Source organism: Cavia porcellus, unplaced genomic scaffold (genome assembly GCF_034190915.1).
Source record: "Cavia porcellus strain 051 isolate PalLab524CR breed Dunkin Hartley unplaced genomic scaffold, mCavPor4.1 scaffold_28, whole genome shotgun sequence".
NCBI lineage: Eukaryota > Metazoa > Chordata > Mammalia > Rodentia > Caviidae > Cavia > Cavia porcellus.
Window position 1 is genome coordinate 37,575,218 of NW_026947511.1, and position 19,992 is coordinate 37,595,209.

At 48.5% G+C, this 19,992-nt stretch overlaps 1 protein-coding gene, 1 long non-coding RNA gene and 1 other non-coding gene across 4 annotated transcripts in view; all 3 read left to right on the forward strand.

Annotated features, from left to right (window-relative positions):
- Nucleotides 1–1,437: 1,437 nt before the first annotated feature.
- LOC111758035 (small nucleolar RNA SNORA2/SNORA34 family) lies at nt 1,438–1,574 on the forward strand. The gene has a single exon (XR_002792276.1). It is a non-coding gene; the product is annotated as a small nucleolar RNA SNORA2/SNORA34 family (small nucleolar RNA).
- A 3,463-nt stretch (nt 1,575–5,037) lies between these two features.
- On the forward strand, nt 5,038–9,604 carry LOC134473673 (uncharacterized). Its single transcript, XR_010044045.1, has 3 exons — nt 5,038–5,925; nt 6,063–6,257; nt 9,301–9,604. It is a non-coding gene; the product is annotated as an uncharacterized LOC134473673 (long non-coding RNA).
- A 745-nt stretch (nt 9,605–10,349) lies between these two features.
- The window catches only part of Tnfrsf21 (TNF receptor superfamily member 21), a 54,121-nt gene continuing 44,478 nt past the window's right edge, over nt 10,350–19,992 (forward strand). Inside the window, exon 1 of one of the 2 annotated variants that reach the window (XM_063238771.1) lies at nt 10,350–10,570. In XM_063238771.1, coding sequence (XP_063094841.1) covers nt 10,547–10,570 — 24 coding nt within the window. In that variant the 5' untranslated portion in view covers nt 10,350–10,546. The remainder of the gene's footprint in view (nt 10,571–19,992) is intronic. The other variant, XM_003473619.5, reaches the window with a different exon arrangement.

Here is a 19,992-nt window from a genome sequence, read left to right on the forward strand (position 1 = left end):
CCTGTTTTTTTTTTTTTTTTTTTTTTTTTTTTTTTGCAGCAAATTTGTTTGAGGCTTGTGTGAGGTAGGCTTCAGCTGTGTCTTCCCTGGTCCCAAACTTTAGACGTCATGGTCTTGAATGCCCTGTGGGAACCCAATGCTCACCCCAAGGGGACTGCATTTCCACGAGGCTCACAGTGGGCTCTGATTTTGATTTCCCTGTGTTCTTGGGTTGAGGGTCACCTAGAAAACTGCAACTACCCCTACTTCCTGTGTCACTGAGGGTCCAGCTCCTTCTGCTCCGACCCTGTGAGTCAGGACTGGGGAACCCTAAGAACAAGGGAAGTGGGCCGAGGTTCATACTGTAGGATGGACGATTGCCTCAACATCAAAGAAGCCACCCAGCCTTGCCACTCCAGTGCCTTTCCACTGTCACATTCGCCCTGGAGAGACCCCTTCCTGACACCGCCTATGGGTTCCTCCTCATCCCTGAACCCTCTCTGCTTTTTGCAAAGTGACCAGCTCCCAGCAGCCCATAGAGAGCTCAGCAGAGATACAGAGCAGAACCAGTCTGCTGAGATGGAAGGCGTGGCTGTTAGCAGCTGGCTCCTCCTTCTCCCTCTGACGCCACTCTGACCTCTATTGCTGCTGTGCTCTAGCTTCCCTTTAGACTTGAGCCCTTCGGGAATGAAGCCTCACAAAGGTGTGCAAAGTGCCGCAGAAGCACAGGGAACATCCTTGGATACAGGCTCCCTGGCTCCCTCTTTGAGTCTGCAATTGTTCTGTCTTTCTCATCGCCATCCTACCCCTTCGTTCTGGTGCCTTGATTAACAAATTATAACCAGGAGTGGTTTACTGTATTTTTTGTTGCTGTTGTTTACATTTTTAATGGTGTCGTCAGCTGGACAAATCATCTCTATAAAGCAGAAACTTAAAGGCACACACTAAGAGAAATAGAACAGGAGAAGAGTGGGGGAGCTCAGAGTTGGGAATATTTGTTTTTTTGATGGTGGAAATCTGTGGAATACGTGAATGCATAGGAGCTTCTGTTTTGGTTTTGGTTTATGGAGAAAATGATAGCCAACTAAAAGAAAAATTGCCACATATTTTACAAGCGAAAGACACAAGGCCCACTATATATGTCTATGTCTAAATCTATATCTTTCTTTTTGTCTATCTGCTACATATTGGAGGGATGGGCTATCTAAGATACTTTGCTTTAAAGTATTCTTTGAATTCTTTTTTTTTTTTTTGTGGTACCGGGGATTGAACTCACGACCTCACACTTGCCAGGCAGGTACTTATGCCTGCTGAGCTAAATCCCCAGCCCCACTTTGAACTCTTTCAATCTGTTCCTTTTCTTAAGATCAGGTTTCAGGCTATCAAGTAAGCTGACTTATCCAGGTAAGGTTTCTTTGAGGGATTTGGGGTGTGATGGGCTTAAAAGATGAATAAACACTGGCCCTGAATCAAGGCCAGCAGCTTCTTGATGCTGTTGGTTTCAAGCAGGAGCCTAAAGGGATGTCTTTCTATGGTCTGTTGGCCATTTTAGAACTTGGGCAGTAAAATGGTCAATTCACTAGAAAGAAACAGCTTGAACCCCTGCCCGCTCTGGTGAGTGGCTGTGAGCGTGGCAGGCTGCAGTGGCCCAGGACAGGATCCACCCGTGTTTACTGGGACCCGCACCATGCTGGGACCTGGAGCACCGGGAAACCAAGCACCTCCCCGCCCCCAGCAGCTGTGTGCCTGGTGGCACACTTGCTGAAAACCAAACATCAGATCTTCTCCTGCTGCCCTACTGCCCCACCGTTAGCGAGTGATAGCCAGTGATCTGGACATCCTTTGAGAGGTTGACCGTAGGCAATGTAGCAAATAGAGGGATTTCCTCCTACCATCTCTTTGAAGGCAAATACTGTTATCCCTATTGTGCTTTGTTCTAATTAATGGTGTTATTTTAGCCTGTTTTGTTTTGTTGAACTTCAATATACATGAAAGTATGGACAGCTATTTTGAAGAGAACGAGAGACTCTATGACAGCCATTAGTGACTTCTCTATTGTCTGGGTTTGAAGACCTAAAATGCCTTCCCCATTCTGTTTGGATCAGTTTTATACTATGTTGTTTTATATGAATTCTTTGTATGCGAAGACGTGGACAACTGTTTGGAAGAAAACGAGACAATATAATAGATAGTAAAGCTCTCAGGTCATCTAACTTTGAAATTTATATCTCCTACATTGCTTTGTTATGTCCTGTTTTGTTGTGTTTAATTTTACCCCCTTTAAAATAAAAAAAAGAAGAATAAACAAACTGAGTGAATACGGATGTGGGTAACTTAGAGTAGCTTAGGAAACTTCAGTACCTCAGCACAATCCATTATGCTCTTGGTCCCTGGTGATCAGCTCCTTCAGCTTCTCTCCTTTTCCTGGGAAAGAAAAGTTTTCTCTAATTCCCTGGCAACCACCCTGGAGAAATCCAGGAGCTCCCAACAGTTACCTCATTAGAACAAAAGATGTTCCTATTAGCCAGGGAAGTAATTTAGGACTTCTGTGTCTCTACAAAAATCACAAAGGCCTTCAGAGCTTTTTGTCAGGAAGTGGAATAAAAGAATAAATATTAGAACAAGAAATCTTCTTAGTATTTTCGTTCATAAAGATCTTGGTCACTCTCTCTCTCAAGGACTGAGGTCTTTTGTTGTATCGAGCCATGATGTTCTGTCTTACTTCAGATACCCTGCAAAGAAGCCAGCAACCCCTGGACTGAACCCTCTGAAACCCTAAGCCCAAAGGAGCCAGTAACCCATGGCCAGAACCATTTCCTCCATTTCACTGTGGGGGTCAAGTATCTTGTCCAGACATGAAAAGCTTCCCAAAGCATCTGTTTTCATTATAGTAGTCTCCACTGTTATGGCTTGTATCTAGATCTCCCCAAAGCCCCATGTAGTCATAGGCGGGGCTTTCAGAGATGGCTGGATCTAGAGTGTGAGTCATGGTGCAATGGTAGGATTAAAGGTGGGTAGCCTGAATAGAATATCAGACAGAACGAAGGTTGCTGTGGTTGCTTGCTGCTTGTTACTTCTCTGCCTTGCCACCTTCTGCCTACCATGAACTGTTTCTCCTCTGTGTTGCCCCTCTGCCCTGCCCCCCTGCCTTGGAGTCAGCCTAGTGCGGACTGAAACCTCCACAAACTGTGAACTAAATAAACTTTTTTTCCCTTTAACTTTGGATGTTGGGTATTTTGTCTCAGCAACAAGAAAAGTAACTAAGATATCCAAATAAACTTTTCTCCTCTACTACAGAAAGAGTTTAAATGTAAGTCTTCCAACAAATTTATATATATATGCACTTTTGGAGGTATCAAAGTTGAAAATCACCCTAAGACCTCTGGGGCATCCTATATAAAACACTATGGAGAGTAATTGTTATGGAAGTAAAAGAGAAAAAGCTTTAATCAAAGGGGAGAATTCCCTTTCAAGAAAACAGTCCTTTCTTCTCAGACCAGATGATCAGCACAGTGTGCCAAAGAACCAGTCATCCAAAACAGCTCAAGATTCTTGAAGGGGGAGGCTGGGTGAGCATGTGGGGTGTTAAACTGGAGAGCTGGCAATTACATTGCTTAAACTCTCCTTGCTTAAATGATTCTGGATCCACTTTTTTTTCGTTGCTAATATGATAGTTTCTCTGTCCATTTGTCAGAGGCTTTAACTGTAGCCCCGATATGCAGCCCTTCAGAAGTGGAGCTTCGGCCAGGTGGAGCACCCCTTTACCCAGAGGGTTTCTCCTGCACCCAGCAGCCCACAGCTCATTGGTGTGAGGCAGTACCCTATGTGTGGTTGGGTAGTAGAGCTGAGAAGCCACAGGACTTGGGTTTAAATCCTCCCTTCACCTCTGGCTAGATGTGTGGACACAGGAAAAGCACAGAAGCCTCTTGTAGCCTCAGTTGATCCATCTGAAAGATGGGAATACAGCGCTGATAATGTGTAGTGCTGAAGTTTGTTGTGTGGGTCAGATGAGGTTGCAGACAGAACTCGCTTCTCTGGATGGTAAGTGCTCGATACATAATGCAATTAATACCACTAATAATTAGAGCACCCAAACCTCTCCTAGTTCTCTTGATAAATGGAGCCAAGTTCTTTCATTTGGAGATGGTGAAAGGAGAAAACTACTGCTCACTTTGCAAACTTTCATAAAGGCAAGGACCATGGTGTCAAGACAAAGGGAGCTGAAAGGCTCTGCAGAATAAAATGACCCTTTCCTCCGCGGATAGGAAGGTTTTCTGTGAGGTCTTATCAGCACAGACTCCGCTTCCTGGGAGGTGGGCGGGGAAAGCAGGAGAATGGATTGCATGGAGGTGAAGGGGAGATTCAGGGAGAGCAGGCTGTGCATCCAGGTGCCCTCTGGCAGGCAGAGTTAGAGTTAGGCTTCTTGTCTAGTGGGTCCCACCCTCTTCTTTATTGGTTGTATGGCTTAATGGATTTGGGAGCTACACACGGCATACTTTGATTATTTTCACCTCTCATGACCCCCACACACACGGCCAGGGCCTCGCGCAAGCTAGACGGATGCTCACGCTGAGATGCACCTGCGTTCTGAACTCATGCCCTTAACCCCAGCACTGCAGGGCCTCTCTCTTCCCAATCCCCTCTGCAGGCCACCCACAGGGCTGTCGGTTGACGCAAGCCTTTGTTTACTTCCCTCATGCTGGTTATACTCTCTCTACATCTTATTCAACACTTCTGAGTCAGTCACCAAATCTGTATTGGATAACCTGTGCCAGGCTCTAGGTTAGGCATTCATCACAGTGTCAAACTGTGAACGTATCTGGTCCAGCATGGTGGTGCAGACCTATCATCCCAGCACTCGGGAGGCTGAGGCAGGAGGATTTCTGCGAGTTCAAGGCCCACCTTGAAAGTGAGACTGTCTCAAAATAAACAAACCAAAAATGTGAGCATATTACTCACATCACAGCCAAGGCCTGAAGGAAACTTACATGTAGTCTCTATTGGATGGCCACACCACCTAGAATTGAATAGAACTAAGTAAGAAAAGCGAAACATTGAGATGAGCATTGATGAACCATTCTACTGTGTGAGATTCCATGCACAGAAAATGCAGCAAGCAGAGTCACCCTGCAGGAAGACGTTCTCCTTGTCTAGGAGCAATGAGAATTTCCAATTCTCTGGGTTGAGAGTGGTGAACCAGAAGGAACAGGAGGAGGAGGAGAAGAAAGAGGAGGAGGAAGAGAAAGAGGAGGAAGAGGAGGAAGAGGAAGAAGAGGAGGAGAAGGTCGGGGGCATAGTACACAGAGCTTCCTTTATGTATGATTTTTCAGTCGCTGGGAAGTCACTGAGGGCCCTTAAACAGAGGCAGGTAGCAATTAAAGTTGCAAGTTAGAAAGCTTATTTGGCCTGGCTTTCTAAGCCTATTAGAGGAGAGGGGCTTGAGGTAGTAGCTTAGCTATGAAGCCAAGAATCCAGCTCAGCCAAACAGTGAAAAGCTTTGACCGCATTATTGGTAGAAAGAAATGCAGAGATGTGGAAAAACTCAAGAGGCTTTATTAAATATAGGTCTCAGCATCAAAGTAGAAGTCAGGGATGTGAGAAGGAGAGAGAGACAGAGACAGAAAGAGAGAGAGAGAGAGAGAGAGAGAGAGAGAGAGAGAGAGAGAGAGAGTCAGTCAGTTCCGTGATGGCAGACCATATCTCCACTAAGGAAGAGGCCTCAAGAAAACCTACTGAAATGAAAATGAATCCTAAAGAAGGGACAGGGGCAGAGGTGAGATAAAAACAGAATAGTGTAGAAACTGAAGAAAAGTGCATTTACAGAAGGGAAAGGCAGGGAGAGAGGGAAAGGAAGAATACCAGGAGTAGGTGTGTGTTTCGGTAGAAAAGTTGAAACAGAGAATGAGGCAGAATTGGAAAGACACTGAAGAAATGAGACACCGTAAGGTAAGGGGGCAGCCTGGGGCCATGGAGGATGACGCATTCCCAGGGAGGAAGCTGGGTTCATGGTAGGCGATCTGTCGCATTTCCCCCCAGATGTGTATAGTGTGGGCCTCTTTCATGCCAAATTACCCTCTGTGCAGCTCACTGTCAAAGATGTCACCCAATCGACCTGGTTCTGACATAAACTTCTAGAAAGTTCCGGAAGCACACCTCACCGCCGGTATGCAGCCCAGAGCCATGCCTGTTCCCATGGCAACGGGGAGGGAGAGACAAAGAGGACCAGAGAGAGCCCTGAGAGAAGCAGAGAACCCAGTGACCTGTGGGATCTCCCTCAGGTAAGCAATGTCATGGTCTTAAGCACTTTCCAGTGTCTGCTTTTACCCATCCATTGCTTCTCCCACCTTCTTTCTCATCTTCCTTCCTTCCTAACCAGAGAAAAACATCCCATACAAGCCAACTAGCAGCCTAGGGTCTCAGGGGCAGAAAGAATAACAAAAGATAACTGAGTCCACATGCATCTTTTTTTTTTTTTTTTTTGTCTTTTTCGTTTTTACCGGTACCAGGGATCGAACTCACGACTGCCTGCTTGCAAGGCAGGCGCTTATGCCACTGAGCTAAATCCCCAGCCCCCCACATGCATCATTTTGTACATGATGAGGAAGCTTAAAATACCAAGAGACAGAAGGGCAGGGACTCGTCCATTTGTCCAAGCCATACAGATGGTTAACATCGGAGTCCAGGAACTCCTGGCTGTCACATCTCTCAGCACCCAGACTGCATCATTTCGGATGAAGCAACTTTTCCTAAATTCATAAGTGTTTGAAGAAATTTGCAACATACCGGCTCTGGGTTTTTTCTCAAATCACAGTAGTTTATAAAAGGTCACCTTCCTGAAAGGGATTCCAGAAGGCAGGCTGATTTAGTCTCTGTATCCTAAGGTGTAAGCCCTGCCCCGAGAGTCTTACAACTGGGTGTCATGTATTCTGTGTCACCGCTGGGAGCTGGCTTTTAATTGCCTATTAAGGGAAGGAACTCAAAAAGATTAAGATACCTGCTCCAACCTACCCAGTTAATAAAAGGATCCAGTACCGGGAGGCTCCCACACCTGCTCTTGGCCTCACTGCTAAACCTTTTGCCTTTTATCAAGGGCAGGAAAGAGTGAAGGAGAAAGTCCATTTTCTCCTATTAATGGAGAAAGGGTAAAATGAAGAAATACAGGCATGAAAGCTAGGCATGCGTGCCATGGGTAATTCCAGGGGCTCCTGCGGTCTGTGGCTCCCTCGGGAAGGGGATCATGTGTTCACCTCACTGTGTGGGACACTGAGGCTGGGGTGTCAGACCTTCTGCTAGGGACTTGCCATCTAATTTTTCAAGTTGCCCCTTCCTTACTAAGGAAGCAAGAAGGAAGCTTCTGGCACAATCCTTGCTTTGCAATTCTATTCCTGCTTGATCTTATCCTGAGGGCTGCCTTTGTGATCACCATGGAGACCTGATCAAACTGCCCAGGCCCCTTACCTGGCAGTCTGTTGCTGTCTGGCTGATGCTCCTTCTCAAGCCAAGAAATAGCAGATTCTTTTAGGAAGAAGCAAGTTTCTTTAGGAACAGAGCTGTGGATAAATTATTTAATCCATACCAGGAACATTACACATTAGTAATATTCAAGCTTCAACCTGCTATTGTTTGTAAAGCATCACTCAAGATGCTTGAATTCAGGCTCAGAGAATGAAAGACACATCAGACGGGTTAACTGTTAAGCTGCTTGTTGAACTTTCCCAGATTGCTTCATTCAACAAATATTTGCTGAGTGAGGACACAGGAAGATGATTAAGACATGGGCTTTGCCTGCAAAGGGCACACAGCCTGGCCAATGACACACAGAGGTCAACTAACTATAGTATACGTCTTGCAAGCCGTCACTAAGCCATGTGGAGAAAAAGGAGAGAAAGCAGTAACTGTCCCCCCTCCCCCATAAGGTGACACGAGGACACTGGGAAAAGCTTTACAGATAAAAGTGCACTTGAGTTTGCTCTTAAAGGTTTGATTCATAAGAATTCAACAAGAGGAGGAAGGACAGAACTCCCAACAAAGGCTTGCAGATATGGAAGGGATGAGTTGGTTAAAAAACACAGTATGTGATGAGTTCAGTGCATTGGATCTGGGGCAAGAATCTGTGGGACTGAAAGGCGGTGGGGGTAGAAGAGGAGAGGGGAGTTCACTGTACCTTATTTGTACATAATTACATAGTCCTGGAGCAGAGGGGAGGCTGAATCATAAACAATGATCAGAAATGAGTGGCTTTATTAGGACTTCGAATTTTGATTGGAAATAATGAGGTGGCTTTGCTGAGCTTTGGACAAGGGAATATGCTTAGATTCGGGTTCTGAAAAATTCAGTTTGCTTAACATACAGACAAAAGATTTATTGTAGAACCAGGAGGTCCAGGCAAGACTGGAGGCAGGAAATCAGCCATGAGGTTTGTGTAATCTTCTAGGCCAGAAGTCTAGACTAGAGTTGAAGGAAGCTACGGAGTGGCAGAGGACACAACTGATAGGGACAGAAGAACGTTAGACTCCATGGAGACATGATTAGCAGGTGTTGGTGACACTCTATTGAGGAGGGAGCGGCTTCCCAGAAGTGACACGGGACAGTTCTTCCTGGACAGAAGTTTGCCCACAGCACAGTGACCAGCAGCACTGGAGGCTGGGAGGCATGTGCTTCTGCCCTGGGCAGCTTCTGGATCAGCTGAAAACAGGTGTGTGTGACCCTGGGGGCAAAGACAGTGTCTACGGTCCACACCTGGACATAGCTGCACCACGTGTTTTCTGGTGCTGGGGACTAAACCCAGGACCTTTGCATCTACTTTAACCATTTTACCTTTTCCTGAGAGGGGGAATGTAAAGGTTTTTATTTGCTTGTTTATTTTTGAGACAAAGTCTCACTACATAGTCTAGGCTGGCCTCGAACTCATGGAGATCCCCCTGCCTTAGCCTTGTGAGTGCTGGGAATACAGGAATGGGCCAGCACATCCAGCAAGGTGACTCTAAAGGCAAGATTGGCTCTTTCTCTCACTCTCTCTTTCTCCTTCTATCTTTTTGTAGACACAGGGTCTTCCTATGTAGTTCAGGCTGGCCTTGAATTTGTGGTGATCTTCCTGCCTCAGCTTCTACAGTGCTGGCATTACAAGCATGCGCCACCAGTCCAGCTCAAGATTTCAGTCTTTGGCAGGGCCAGCCACCTGGTATTCACATTGTATGGAAAGGAAAATCTTGCTGTTTTGTAGACAGATTGCATGCTCTTCCCTTTAGCCTGGCTCCAAACTGCTCCTGCTCCTTGCATGGTCACACTTTCTCCCATTCACTTTGTGTTGTTCCTTTGCAGGTCATTTGACAAACTCTCTCCTGAGTGTGGACAAAGCAATTTCTTTATGGGAATGTGTACAGTGGTCCTCCCTCATTTGTGGTTTCAGTGTATTGAACTTGGCAGGCAACACCATGCCTCAGTGGCCCCTGCACCCTCTCCACTGTCACCAAAAGGTCAACTGCGATGGACACTGTGTCACAGGACCAGTGTCATCAGAGTGCTTCTTCTCATCAGGTGAGGAGAGGGTCATCTCGTGTTATCCCAAGAAAAAGAAAGGTGAATGCAGATAATTAGACAAGAGAGAACATCTATGTAACTTTTACTAAGTCTCTTTTGGTCATTGTTTTGCTACTCAGTATCGTTACTCTCTTTCTATGCCTGATTCTAACATACAGAGGAAGAAACAGTATGGCACCTGAGGTGTGTGGAGGAATAATCATACTCTCTACAGAGGTAACTACCCTCATGCAGCCAGCCAATGCTTATTCTTATTAACAGATTTTTGCAAGAATAGATGAAATTAACCCTCATATTAATTAGCCCTTAGCTTCTTCGGAAGTACACAAAAACCAAAGGATAAAATGCTAACTAATAATTGTCATCTTAGTCTTAGCAGATTCCCTCAGGGACACTGCTTTTGAGTCTAGAGGCAGTAAATGAAAAATTATGCTTATTTTGAAATCAAAGAAACCATAGAAAGCGTCCAGATCTCAACGGGGTCTGACTCTTTCATGGCGAGGTCAACCAGAAGCCACCAGGGTGTAAGGAACCTGCTGGGTGCTCTGGTTGGGTTCAGACTCGGCGTCCACGCGTGCTCTTGGAGAGGCGGTGAGCGGGACTCTGTTCTCGCGGTCGCGCGTGTCAGTGTCACAAGCACAGATCCGGCCCCAGAGCCCGCAGAGGTCCCGGGGGACACCGGACCCGCCCTGCAGTTCCCCGCGCGCCCACGGGGTGGCGCCCCGCCCTCGCGCCCCTCCCCGGTGACATCACAAAGCCGGTTCCGCCCCGCCCCGCCCGGTGATGTCACAAAGCCCCCGCCCCCCGCGTGGTCCCGGCCGAGCAGCCGGTAGCGCCGCGATGGGCAGCGGGGTCCGCGCGCCCCGCCGAGCGCCCCGGGTCCCTGCGCGCGCGGCGCTGCTGCAGGGCGCGGGCCGGGCGGCGCCCTCGCGGGGCCGGAGCTAAGCCCGCGTCCCGTCCCCGGCCCCGGCCCCGGCCCATGGGGGGCCGCAGGTAGAGCCGCGTGCTCGGCCGGGCCGCAGCCGCGATGGCCGCGCGCCGCCTGCTGCTGGTGAGGCTCGGGGCTGCGGGGCTGGGAGCGGGGTGGAGGCGGGGAACAGGGTGGGGACTGGGGACGAGGATAGAAGTGGGGTCCCGACCGCAGCCGGGGATGGACATGCGGACCGGGGTGGAGGACGCGGTCGGAGACCCTGGTAGGGGCAGCGCACGCGGGGTCCTGATCTCTGCTCTAGGCGACCCTGCTGTCCACGAGAGAGGCGGGAGGGCGGCCCAGTGCCGGACCCGGCCGGTCTGGGGCTTTCCTGCCTCGGCCTTCTTTCTCCCAGACTCCCCTCCCGGGCTGGTCTCGGTGCGGCTGCGGCGTCACGCGGGGCCACTGCATTGGGGACGCAGAGACGCGGGGACCCGCCGTAGTCTTCCCGGCCTCGGGCGCAGTCCTACGGTACCTGAACGTGGAAGAAGAATCTCCAAGGCGGGGGTTGGGGGTACACTGGAGAACATGAAGGGAACCCGACCGAGTCCCCGGTTCCCGGCCTCCGGGTGCTGGGACCGCGCGCTGCGGCCTCGGAGGCTGTGCGCACAGGGCCCCGCGCGGCTCCACCACCCCGGCCACGGCTCCCCTCTTCCCACATTCACATCTCCTTTCCCCTGTGTTGGGGCGAAGGGTGAATTAGATGGAGAAAAATTCGACCCTACCCTAGAGGTACTGCTGGCCACGGCGCCTGCCCGGGACCCTGCAGGAGCTCGGAGGTTGTCGCTGAAGCGCGCAAACAAGGAGAGCGCTGTGTCCCCGCGGTGGAGGGGGGTGGGGTGCGCCGCGCCGGCTCCTGAGACCCGCGATCCGGCGCCGCAGTTACCAGGGCCCCAGAGTCACCCTACAGACAATCAGTCCTGGACAACAGGGTGTGTGTCCCGAGGGGCAGGGGGCGCTGGGAAAGTTTGCTGTTGGTAGTACTGAAAATGAGGGCGGCCCCAGGGTCCCTGGGAGAGAGCTTCCTGCCCTTTATAGTGATGACCAAGCCCTGGTTTGTATCCTGGAAGCAAAAGGGTGCATGGGAGCAGGAGCTGGGGACTGCAACCTGGGGCCACAGGAGGGGTCTGTCCTCGGGCCCCTACTCTGACTCAGGCGTTTTCCAGCTGCCTCAGTACCCTGAGTATAATCTCCCTGAACCCCCAAGCATGAGAGCTCCCAACCTGTGGTATTCTCTGTGTGTGTCTTGCTGGGTAGCCCAGGCTGGCTTTGAACTCACCATGTAGTCCAAACTGGCCTTGAACTCGTGACAGTCCTTTTGCCTCAGTCTCCCCAGTGCTAGGATTACAGATGTGCGCCCTCTTACCCGGCTGTACTGTATGTTTTATCTTTTAACCTGACATAGGAGTTTAAGGGATGCTTTCTATGTAATCAAAGGGTGGGTTTGTAAGTAACAGATAAAGCATCCAGCTCCTTTTCTTAAATCTTCATACTCAGTTTGTGATGTTAGAAAAGAAAATTTTTGCACTGAAGTTGCAGTTGAAAATCTGACATGAAAAGAAAAGAAATATATAATGAAATTATAGGCAATCTGAGAGTGACAACAGGGTTCCTATTCTTCTGCTAATTATAAGGAAAATTGAATAGATGATTGGGAACTACTTAGCCCTCAGCCAGCTTGGGAAGAATTGCCTTGTCTTTTTTGTTGTTGTTGTGTATTTTTTGTTTGAGTTTTGTTTTTGAGACAGGGTCTTGAAATGTAACTCAGGTTGGGCTTGAATTCACTATGTAGCCCAAGCTGACCTCTAACTTACCCCAGCCCTCCTGCTTCAGCCTCCCAACTGCTGGAATTACATACATGTGCCACCGCACCCAGCAAGAATAGACCTGTCTTTCCCACCTCCGCTCTGCCTGCCCAGTCCTCAGGGCAAAGTGTAAAACGGTGGTTCCAAGATGGCACGCTAAACAGTGTTTATCTGGGGTTTCCTCAGCCATTTCAACATGAACAACCTCAGGCACTGGAGTTGAGCGAAAGGGAGGATGCTCAGAACAGAGCTGGGAGTTTGGGGAGCATACATAGGTAGTGATTGAACCCAAACATTGCCATTAGATTAAAAAAAAAATAATAGAGCTAAGCATGTAGCTCAGTGCTAGAGCACTTGCCTGGCACAAAACCACTAATTGCCCAATTTCTTATATTATTATAGGGATACTATTCAAGTACCCATCTTCCTTCAGATAGTTCCCCTTATTGCTGTGCTAGTCTTTGTAATTACCATCATTTTCATGATACTTTTTTTGATATGATAGGCTAATTGCAAGAAAGGCAGCTTTCTATTAGGTTTTGAAAATAATAGATACACCCAGTGTAACATCTAATGTGGTACCTGGAGCAATCAAGTGAGTATGTTTAGTTAGAGCAGCCCCTGTGTGTTGCACAGTGTGTCATTATGAAGCTCCCTTGTCTCCATTTTGCAGGTGAGAAAACAGGAGGGCAGGACCTTTGGTTCTTCCTGGGTCACATGGCCAGTTGGGGGGCGATGGTGTTGGTTGAGAACTTGCCATCTCATAGTCCCCCTTACCCCTGTGCCACACTGACTGCTCGTAACTAGGGTGATTGCCTCATGTGACATCAGAGAAGGGCGACAGGGAATGATGGTTGAATGGTTTGTTGACCCAAATGAGGATTTCTATGTGTGTTCGGGTGGAAGTGTCCTTGCTGCTTACATTTTTGTTCTTGCTGAGTTCAGACATCTGTGTGATGTTAGAAAAGTGAAATACAGAGTGACAAGTCCTGCGTTGTAGGCCAGAATTCTGGAGACAGCGAAATGAGACCATTTGTGCCATTTTGAGGACAGCCTGCAAAGGGCTCGTCCAGTGTGACCATACAGGCAGGGGTAGCCCCTCATCCTCCAAGAGTTGGCCATGACCAAACACATATAAAGGTGACAGTTGGGACAGAAAAGAGCCACAATTGATAAGGACATTGTACTGGAAGTTTTAGAGAGTCCTGCTTTACAGAGGTTAAGGTTTCTAGACACAGAACCCTCTGCTATGATAGCCTGTCCAGCTGTGTTTGCTCAGAAAGCACCAAGTATTAGTTTTTGTCCCTGTCACTGAGACTGGGCCTCTCCCTTGAGGCTGCTTTCTGACCCTTCCCTTATGTAGGCACTTGACCTGGTATCTAGACAGGTGAGGGGTGGCTTGCCGAGGGCTGAATTCCTGAGCCATGTAAGCAGTTGGTGGTGAGTTCAAGTCGAAGTTGAAATTAGAGCTGATACCATATCCAGAAGATTTTCTTCTTTCTGTCGACTGTAATTCTACCAGTTTACAAACCTAGGAGGATCTCAAAACTCCATTCATCTAACTCCCTACAGTCCTTGGTCAGAGGAAAACAGCCTGACACATCAGCTGAGTGAGGTCTTGTCCCAGGCATTAGTAGCCCAGAGGTGACATGGGGTTCGGATCTCACCGGACAGGTGCAGTTGGTCTGCTCTGCAGGAGCTGCCAGGAAAACTGTGAGTTCCCTGATTCTGGGAGAATCCGTGGTCATCAGCACCAGACTGAGTGGTATGCGAAGTCCTTAAAACACCTGGTGGGCCTTGGGTGTTAGTTTGGAAGTCAGAGGTGAGGGTGGGGAGCATTTTCTAGGTCAGAATAACACCAGCCTTGAACTCATACCCCCAGGGAAGGATTTCTGACCTAGCCATGAGTCACTACAGTCAGAATTGCTTCTCCTGAAAGGCTCGTGTTTGAATTTTATTCAGGACAAAACAAATAAACCTCTACTATAAAGCTGCATAAGCAAACCAGATCAGCAGGGGAAGGATGCCATATAATAAGATGTATATGAACTTTGAGGAACCCTGGGGCCAGATAGGGATGGGTCCATGGGGTGGATGTGGGAGGTACTGTGAGTGCTATATGTGTTGGGACAGTTTGTCCACTGTCCCTTTCACCGTGTATGTCCTTCCTGAACAGAAGCAGGCAGTAGGCTCGAGGCTGGCTTTGGAGGGTTGTCTGTGCATGCTCTGTCCTTGGGTTGGTTGAGAGACCCAATGCCTCTCCTCTGCACCTGACTACACCTTCAGATAAGAGGTGAGGGCCTTAGGAAGGGTCATGGTGTGTTGTACCTGGGATTTGGGCTTGTTGTGCCAGCCTTTTATCAAGCATGTAAAGTGTGATCCGTACAAGTAAAGTTTTGTTTTGGTAACGGGAAACGGTCAGATGCACCATCAGGCCATTTGGGGTCATGATGAATCAGGGGGCTCCTGGCATACACAGCTGTGTGTTTCCAGGCAGCACTGACATCCTAGAGGCCTTGGGCGGTGAGACCAGGGCACCAGCAACTTCTTGGCATATGTGGGCACTTCTCTTCTGTGACTCGGAGGTCATCTCGGAGGCTTGGGAGTGTATCCCATGCCCCTTTGGAGCAGACTCAGCCTGGACCTTTAGGTGCAGACTGTCCATTGGAAAGAATGAGAGCCCAGCCAGCATGGTCCCTGCAGTCAAAGCCGCTGTTAGCACAGCTGGAGGCAGGGTACTGTTATTATGGCAGGAGCAGCTGTCGAACCCCTCCATTGTGTAGGAAAAAGAACTAGATCATGCATAAATACCCTGGTCTTACCCAGTGTTTGTATTTGCCAAACACCACAAGAACAACAGGAATCCTCCACTGGCCTGTGCCCTGCCCCAGGACTTTCCTACAGCCGCCTTTTGTAGCAGAGCGTGGGTAGAGTTCTGACCTGGAAGCGCCTGGCACCGTGCTCCTTGGAGTTAGGCAATGCAATAGTGTGTGTGCCATTCTCAGTGATGCTTGAGGCTCCCAGGAAGGTTTTCCTATCTGAGCCTGGCTTTGGAGCTGACAGATCCTTGCAGGGGTGAGAAGCTGTGTGTGGAGTGGCTGGGCAAGATGTGGTAGATTGTCAGGATGCCGCCCGGTGTGGTTTCTTCTTCTCTGCAGAACCTTTGAAAACAGCAAAGGAAGAGGGGCTCAGTAGGCTAAGGCATAGCAAGGCTCATTAGCTGGTATTTGTATGGCTTTCCATTCACTCCTCTGCCACCAGCACCTCTTGGTGGATGTATTGCTTGGCACTGTTTGGAAAAGTATCTGTTTTGGGAGGAGGCTGAGCTTGAGGGATGTAGGAGAAAGGAGAGGCGTAAGTCTGTGATGAGATACAACAATGGCATCAGCAGAGCATCAGCAGGGTTGACCACCCAGGGGAGGGACAGGAGATGGCTGCTGGTCACCTGTCTTTACTTACTGAGCCCTTACCATCATGGTATGCTGGGCACTGACTATGAACCATAGCAGTAACAGCACGGGTCTCATTTCACAGATGAGAGAATGAAGGTCAAGTTTATGGTCCCGTCTTTGATAAGTGATGGAGACAGTGTTTAGATGTAGGTCAGTGTGGCTTGAACACAGTGCTCTTCCTGCCAAGCTGTGGGCAAAGGTCAGGTCAACTTTCATTTGCCGGAAGTGTGTTTCCTGTAAAGGGAAAGATTCATCTGGAAGCTGAGGCTGCTCTTTTCATCTGATGAGCTGTTCTGCTTCCCCGCTGTGCGTGGATGTTCAGTCCAAGTGACTACGAGAGCGACCTGTGTGGCGGAGGGGGAGGGCGTGGGATCCCTGGTGAGCCTTCTACGGTGGGCATTGGTGCCACTCTGGAGATGGAAATCTGCTCCCAAACTGAAACGGTATAAATAGGGAATAGATGCTTTGCTGTGCTGCAGTTTGGGTGATGTTGTAAATATTTGCTTAGTGAATAATAGCGCAACCTGTTTCTCCTTAGTAATATAGTGTCACTCACTTATCCCAAGAACAGGGGAACTTGTAGGGTATTCTAGGCCACCGGCCTAATGATTTGTGCAGCATAAGCCCATAGACATATGCCATCTTATTGTTAGCATTTCCTTTAAGGTCTCTTAGAAACTGGCCAAACTCCTTGATTTGAGTGGTCCCATGGACACCTGATGTGTGTGGCGTCTCACATACAGGTTAGCACCCTCCTGGTTAGGCTTTTAAGCAGTTCCTTGTAGATGACAGGGATCTGAGAGACCAGAGAAGGGCAAATGGTCAGAGGAAATTTTTAATCATTGATCTTGGGAAAGAGGTTGGAATTCTGGTCTCTCAAAGACCCTCTGGGGCAAGAAGGTCATCTAATTTTCTCCTCAGTGTGGCCAGCATTACTTCACCAAAATTAGGAGGGGCAGGAGGGTTGGAAAGGAGGAAGAGACTCAAGGCAATTGGGGATGGTTTAATGGGTTATTATCCCATTCCTACTCCCGCCTCCTATGTAGAAGCCTCAGGATCCTCTTGATGCTTTGATTTAAATCTCACTGCCCAAGAACAGACAGAGACTGTGTTTCCCTCCTTCCCTGGAATGCTCAGGGCCTGGGGCTGCTTGTCACTCCGAGCTTCTTAGAAACAGCGAGAAATGTGTGGAGGAAAGATCACAGCATAAATGATCATTGGATGTGTTTTAGAAGAATGCTGTTCTCTCTAGACTAGAGGGTAGTTGGAGCCCAAACGTCACCTCAGTTCTTAAGAACATTAGAATCTCAAGCAAGTTGGCAGCTACAAGAACCAGATGAACGCAGACATGTCCCTCTGTGTCTTCCCAGTTCGCCTCTCTGCCTTGACAGTATTTGTGGGCACCAGGACTCCTTTGCATACTTGAAGGGCAGCTTCTTTTCCAGAACCAATGTCCTCTCACCATTGTCCTTGAGGTTCTGCTTTTCTTCAGGTAGACATTTTCTGTGCAGTGACAGAGGTGTGCTTCTGTTTTTCATGCACGTAATAAGTTTTACAGAGCATCTGGTGAACACCATGCATGCAGGACTCCTGGCATAGGATGGGGAAAGGCTCTCCATGGCCTCTCCCTCCTGGAGTCTGTAGCAGGTGTGATGCTTGTAATCGAGTCGAGCAGTGAGCAGAGTGGGAAGAGCGACTGGGATGAGGGTCAGCATGCGGAGTGGCCTAGGTAGGAAGGAGCCTCTACTTTGTGGGAGTTGGCAGGAGGGTGGGATGGCGCTGGGCAGTGTGGCTTAGACTCAAACATCCTCAGCAGTTCTTGTTCACGTGACCTCCTCCTGAGCCACCAGCCCTCAATTTTTAAAAAGAGGGTCACTGGGCAGCTCTGGATGAGAGAGAGGAGGCCTGGCTGCAAGAGGCCAGCTGGGGTCTTCCACAGGGCCTGGGTGGAGATACTGGTCCTGCAGTGGTGGCAGTGCAGGTGGGGACAGCCAGACAGAGACTGTGGGGAGAGTGGACTGATGTCGACAGGTGGGTTCTGATCGAGGACAGCCCTGGCCACTCTGACTTGGGCTCCCCTGGGCTGAGCTGTCCACTCCTTCTGGCCTTGTGTCCCTCCTTGGCAGCAGTGTTCCTTGGGTGCCCAGATCTCAGGCGCAGCCCTAACCCTGTTGTTTGTGCAAACCGAAGGCTCTTGTTCCTTCTGGGTGGTTCCCTAAGGCACAGTCCCCGAAGTGGGGCGCCAGCTTGGAGGAAACGAATGAGCAGTTTTATGGCATCACTGTACTTTGCCAGATTGTCTCTAGGAAGACATTAATTTGGAGTCCACGAGCCACCTGTAAACGTGCTCTCGGTGCCACGAGCCAGCCAGCTCTGGAGTCCCTTGTGTTTTTTCATTCGTGCTCCTTCGGTATGGGTACTCCAGGGCCTGTGCTTGCATAAGTTTGTATTCCCTCATTGCTGGGATGTCAGGCCTTGATCTGCGATGATCACCTTGGTAATCACTTCTGTGGTCCCTGTCTCAGCCCTGAGTGGAAGTCGTGTTAACATGAAGGCTCTGTTTCTTCAGTCTCTGGCTTTCTGATTAGCTGTGTGTGGCTTCCATTCTCCTTTCAAGGTTACTACATAGCATGAAAATTTAAATTTATATTGTAAGACCCATTTTATTTGTGTCTGAGAATGTTTTCTTGTTGCTATTATTAGCAGTCAGAAATTGATCTCTTAGCAGATGAGATAAATATTCTGATAACTTTGGATCTTTAAATTTTATCTCTTTTGGGGTGGAGGTTACTGGAGGTTGAACTCAGGTCTTTCTACCAGTATATCTCCAGACACCCCATCTATTTATCTATCTATCTATCTATCTATCTATCTATCTATCTATCTATCTATGTTTCTCTTTCTTTCTTTCTTTCTTTCTTTCTTTCTTTCTTTCTTTCTTTCCTTCTTTCCCACCTTCTCTCTCTCTCTCTCTCTCTCTTTTTCTGTCCTTCTGCCCCCCTGCCTCCTTCCTTCCTTCCTTCCTTCCTTCCTTCCTTCCTTCCTTCCTTCCTCTTTTCTTTCTTTTTAATAAACTAGGGTCTCCAGAAGTTGCTAAGTTGCCCGTGCTAGGCTCCCACTGTTGGTGCTCCTACTTCATAATCGCATCTTTTACGTGTTGGGTTTGTGGAGCCTCCTGGGTTTTCATGTAGCACTGAGAGTTCCCTCCGCAGTCTGCTGGACGCTCCAGGAGGGCATCTGGGCAGGTACCCCCTGGAGGTTCGGGGCTCCTCTCCTTCCCAGCGTCTTGCACAGGGGCTGCTGGGGCCAACATGGACTAGGTAGGAATTGGGCCCTGTCCAAGAGGTAGTCTCAAGGAGCACATCCTAACCCGTAGTCCTGGCTGGAGGAAACTTGTCCTGGAAAGTGCAGGTAGGAAGGGTTTGGGTTCTGCGGGGCTCTGCAGTGATCCGCCGGATCTGTCTCTGTGAACAAACCTGTCTAGGTAGTGTTTTGAAGACCAGAGCGCTGTGTCCCACAAATGTTCTGAGTCCACTGAACTTTGAATTTCTTATAATTTTCATGTCATTTCTTTGATCTTTAGAAAATATTCAAAATGTAAAAAAGCATTCTTAGCTTTTGGGCTATGCAGAACAGGCAAGTTGAGAGTTTGTCCACTCTGCTTGCTCTCTTTTTGGGGAGGAAAGGTTGGGTTTTTTGAGACAAGGGCTTGCTGTGTGGTTAGTCTGGCCTTCAACTCATCGTGTAGCCCAAGCTGGCCTTGAATGCACAGTGATCTTCCTGTCTCAGCCTCCTGATTGCTGGGAATACAGGTGTGCACCACCATGCTTTGCTTGTAACATCTCAGGGGATGAGACCAGGGAAACTCACTCTGGAAAACTTTGATTTAAACTCTACTCTAGCTATCTGAAGTACATTTATTAACAGAAAACCCTTTTTCACTTCTGTTTTCTCATTTGCAATTACCAAGTTTTAATATTTTTTTGGGGGGGGCTCTATTTTGAGACTGGGTTTCAGTGTGCAGCTCAGGTTAACTTTGAACTCTTTGTATTTCAGGCTGGCCTTGAACTCACAGTGATCCTCCTGCCTCAGCCTTCCCAGTGTTGGGATTATAGGGTGCACCACCATGCCTGGCCCATTTTAATTTTAAATGATTTGAAAAGTGGCCTTTATTTTTCTTTGAACTCTTTATCATGAACTCTGTATTTTTTTAAATAATGTGCTCTATGCTCAGGAAGATGTGTTT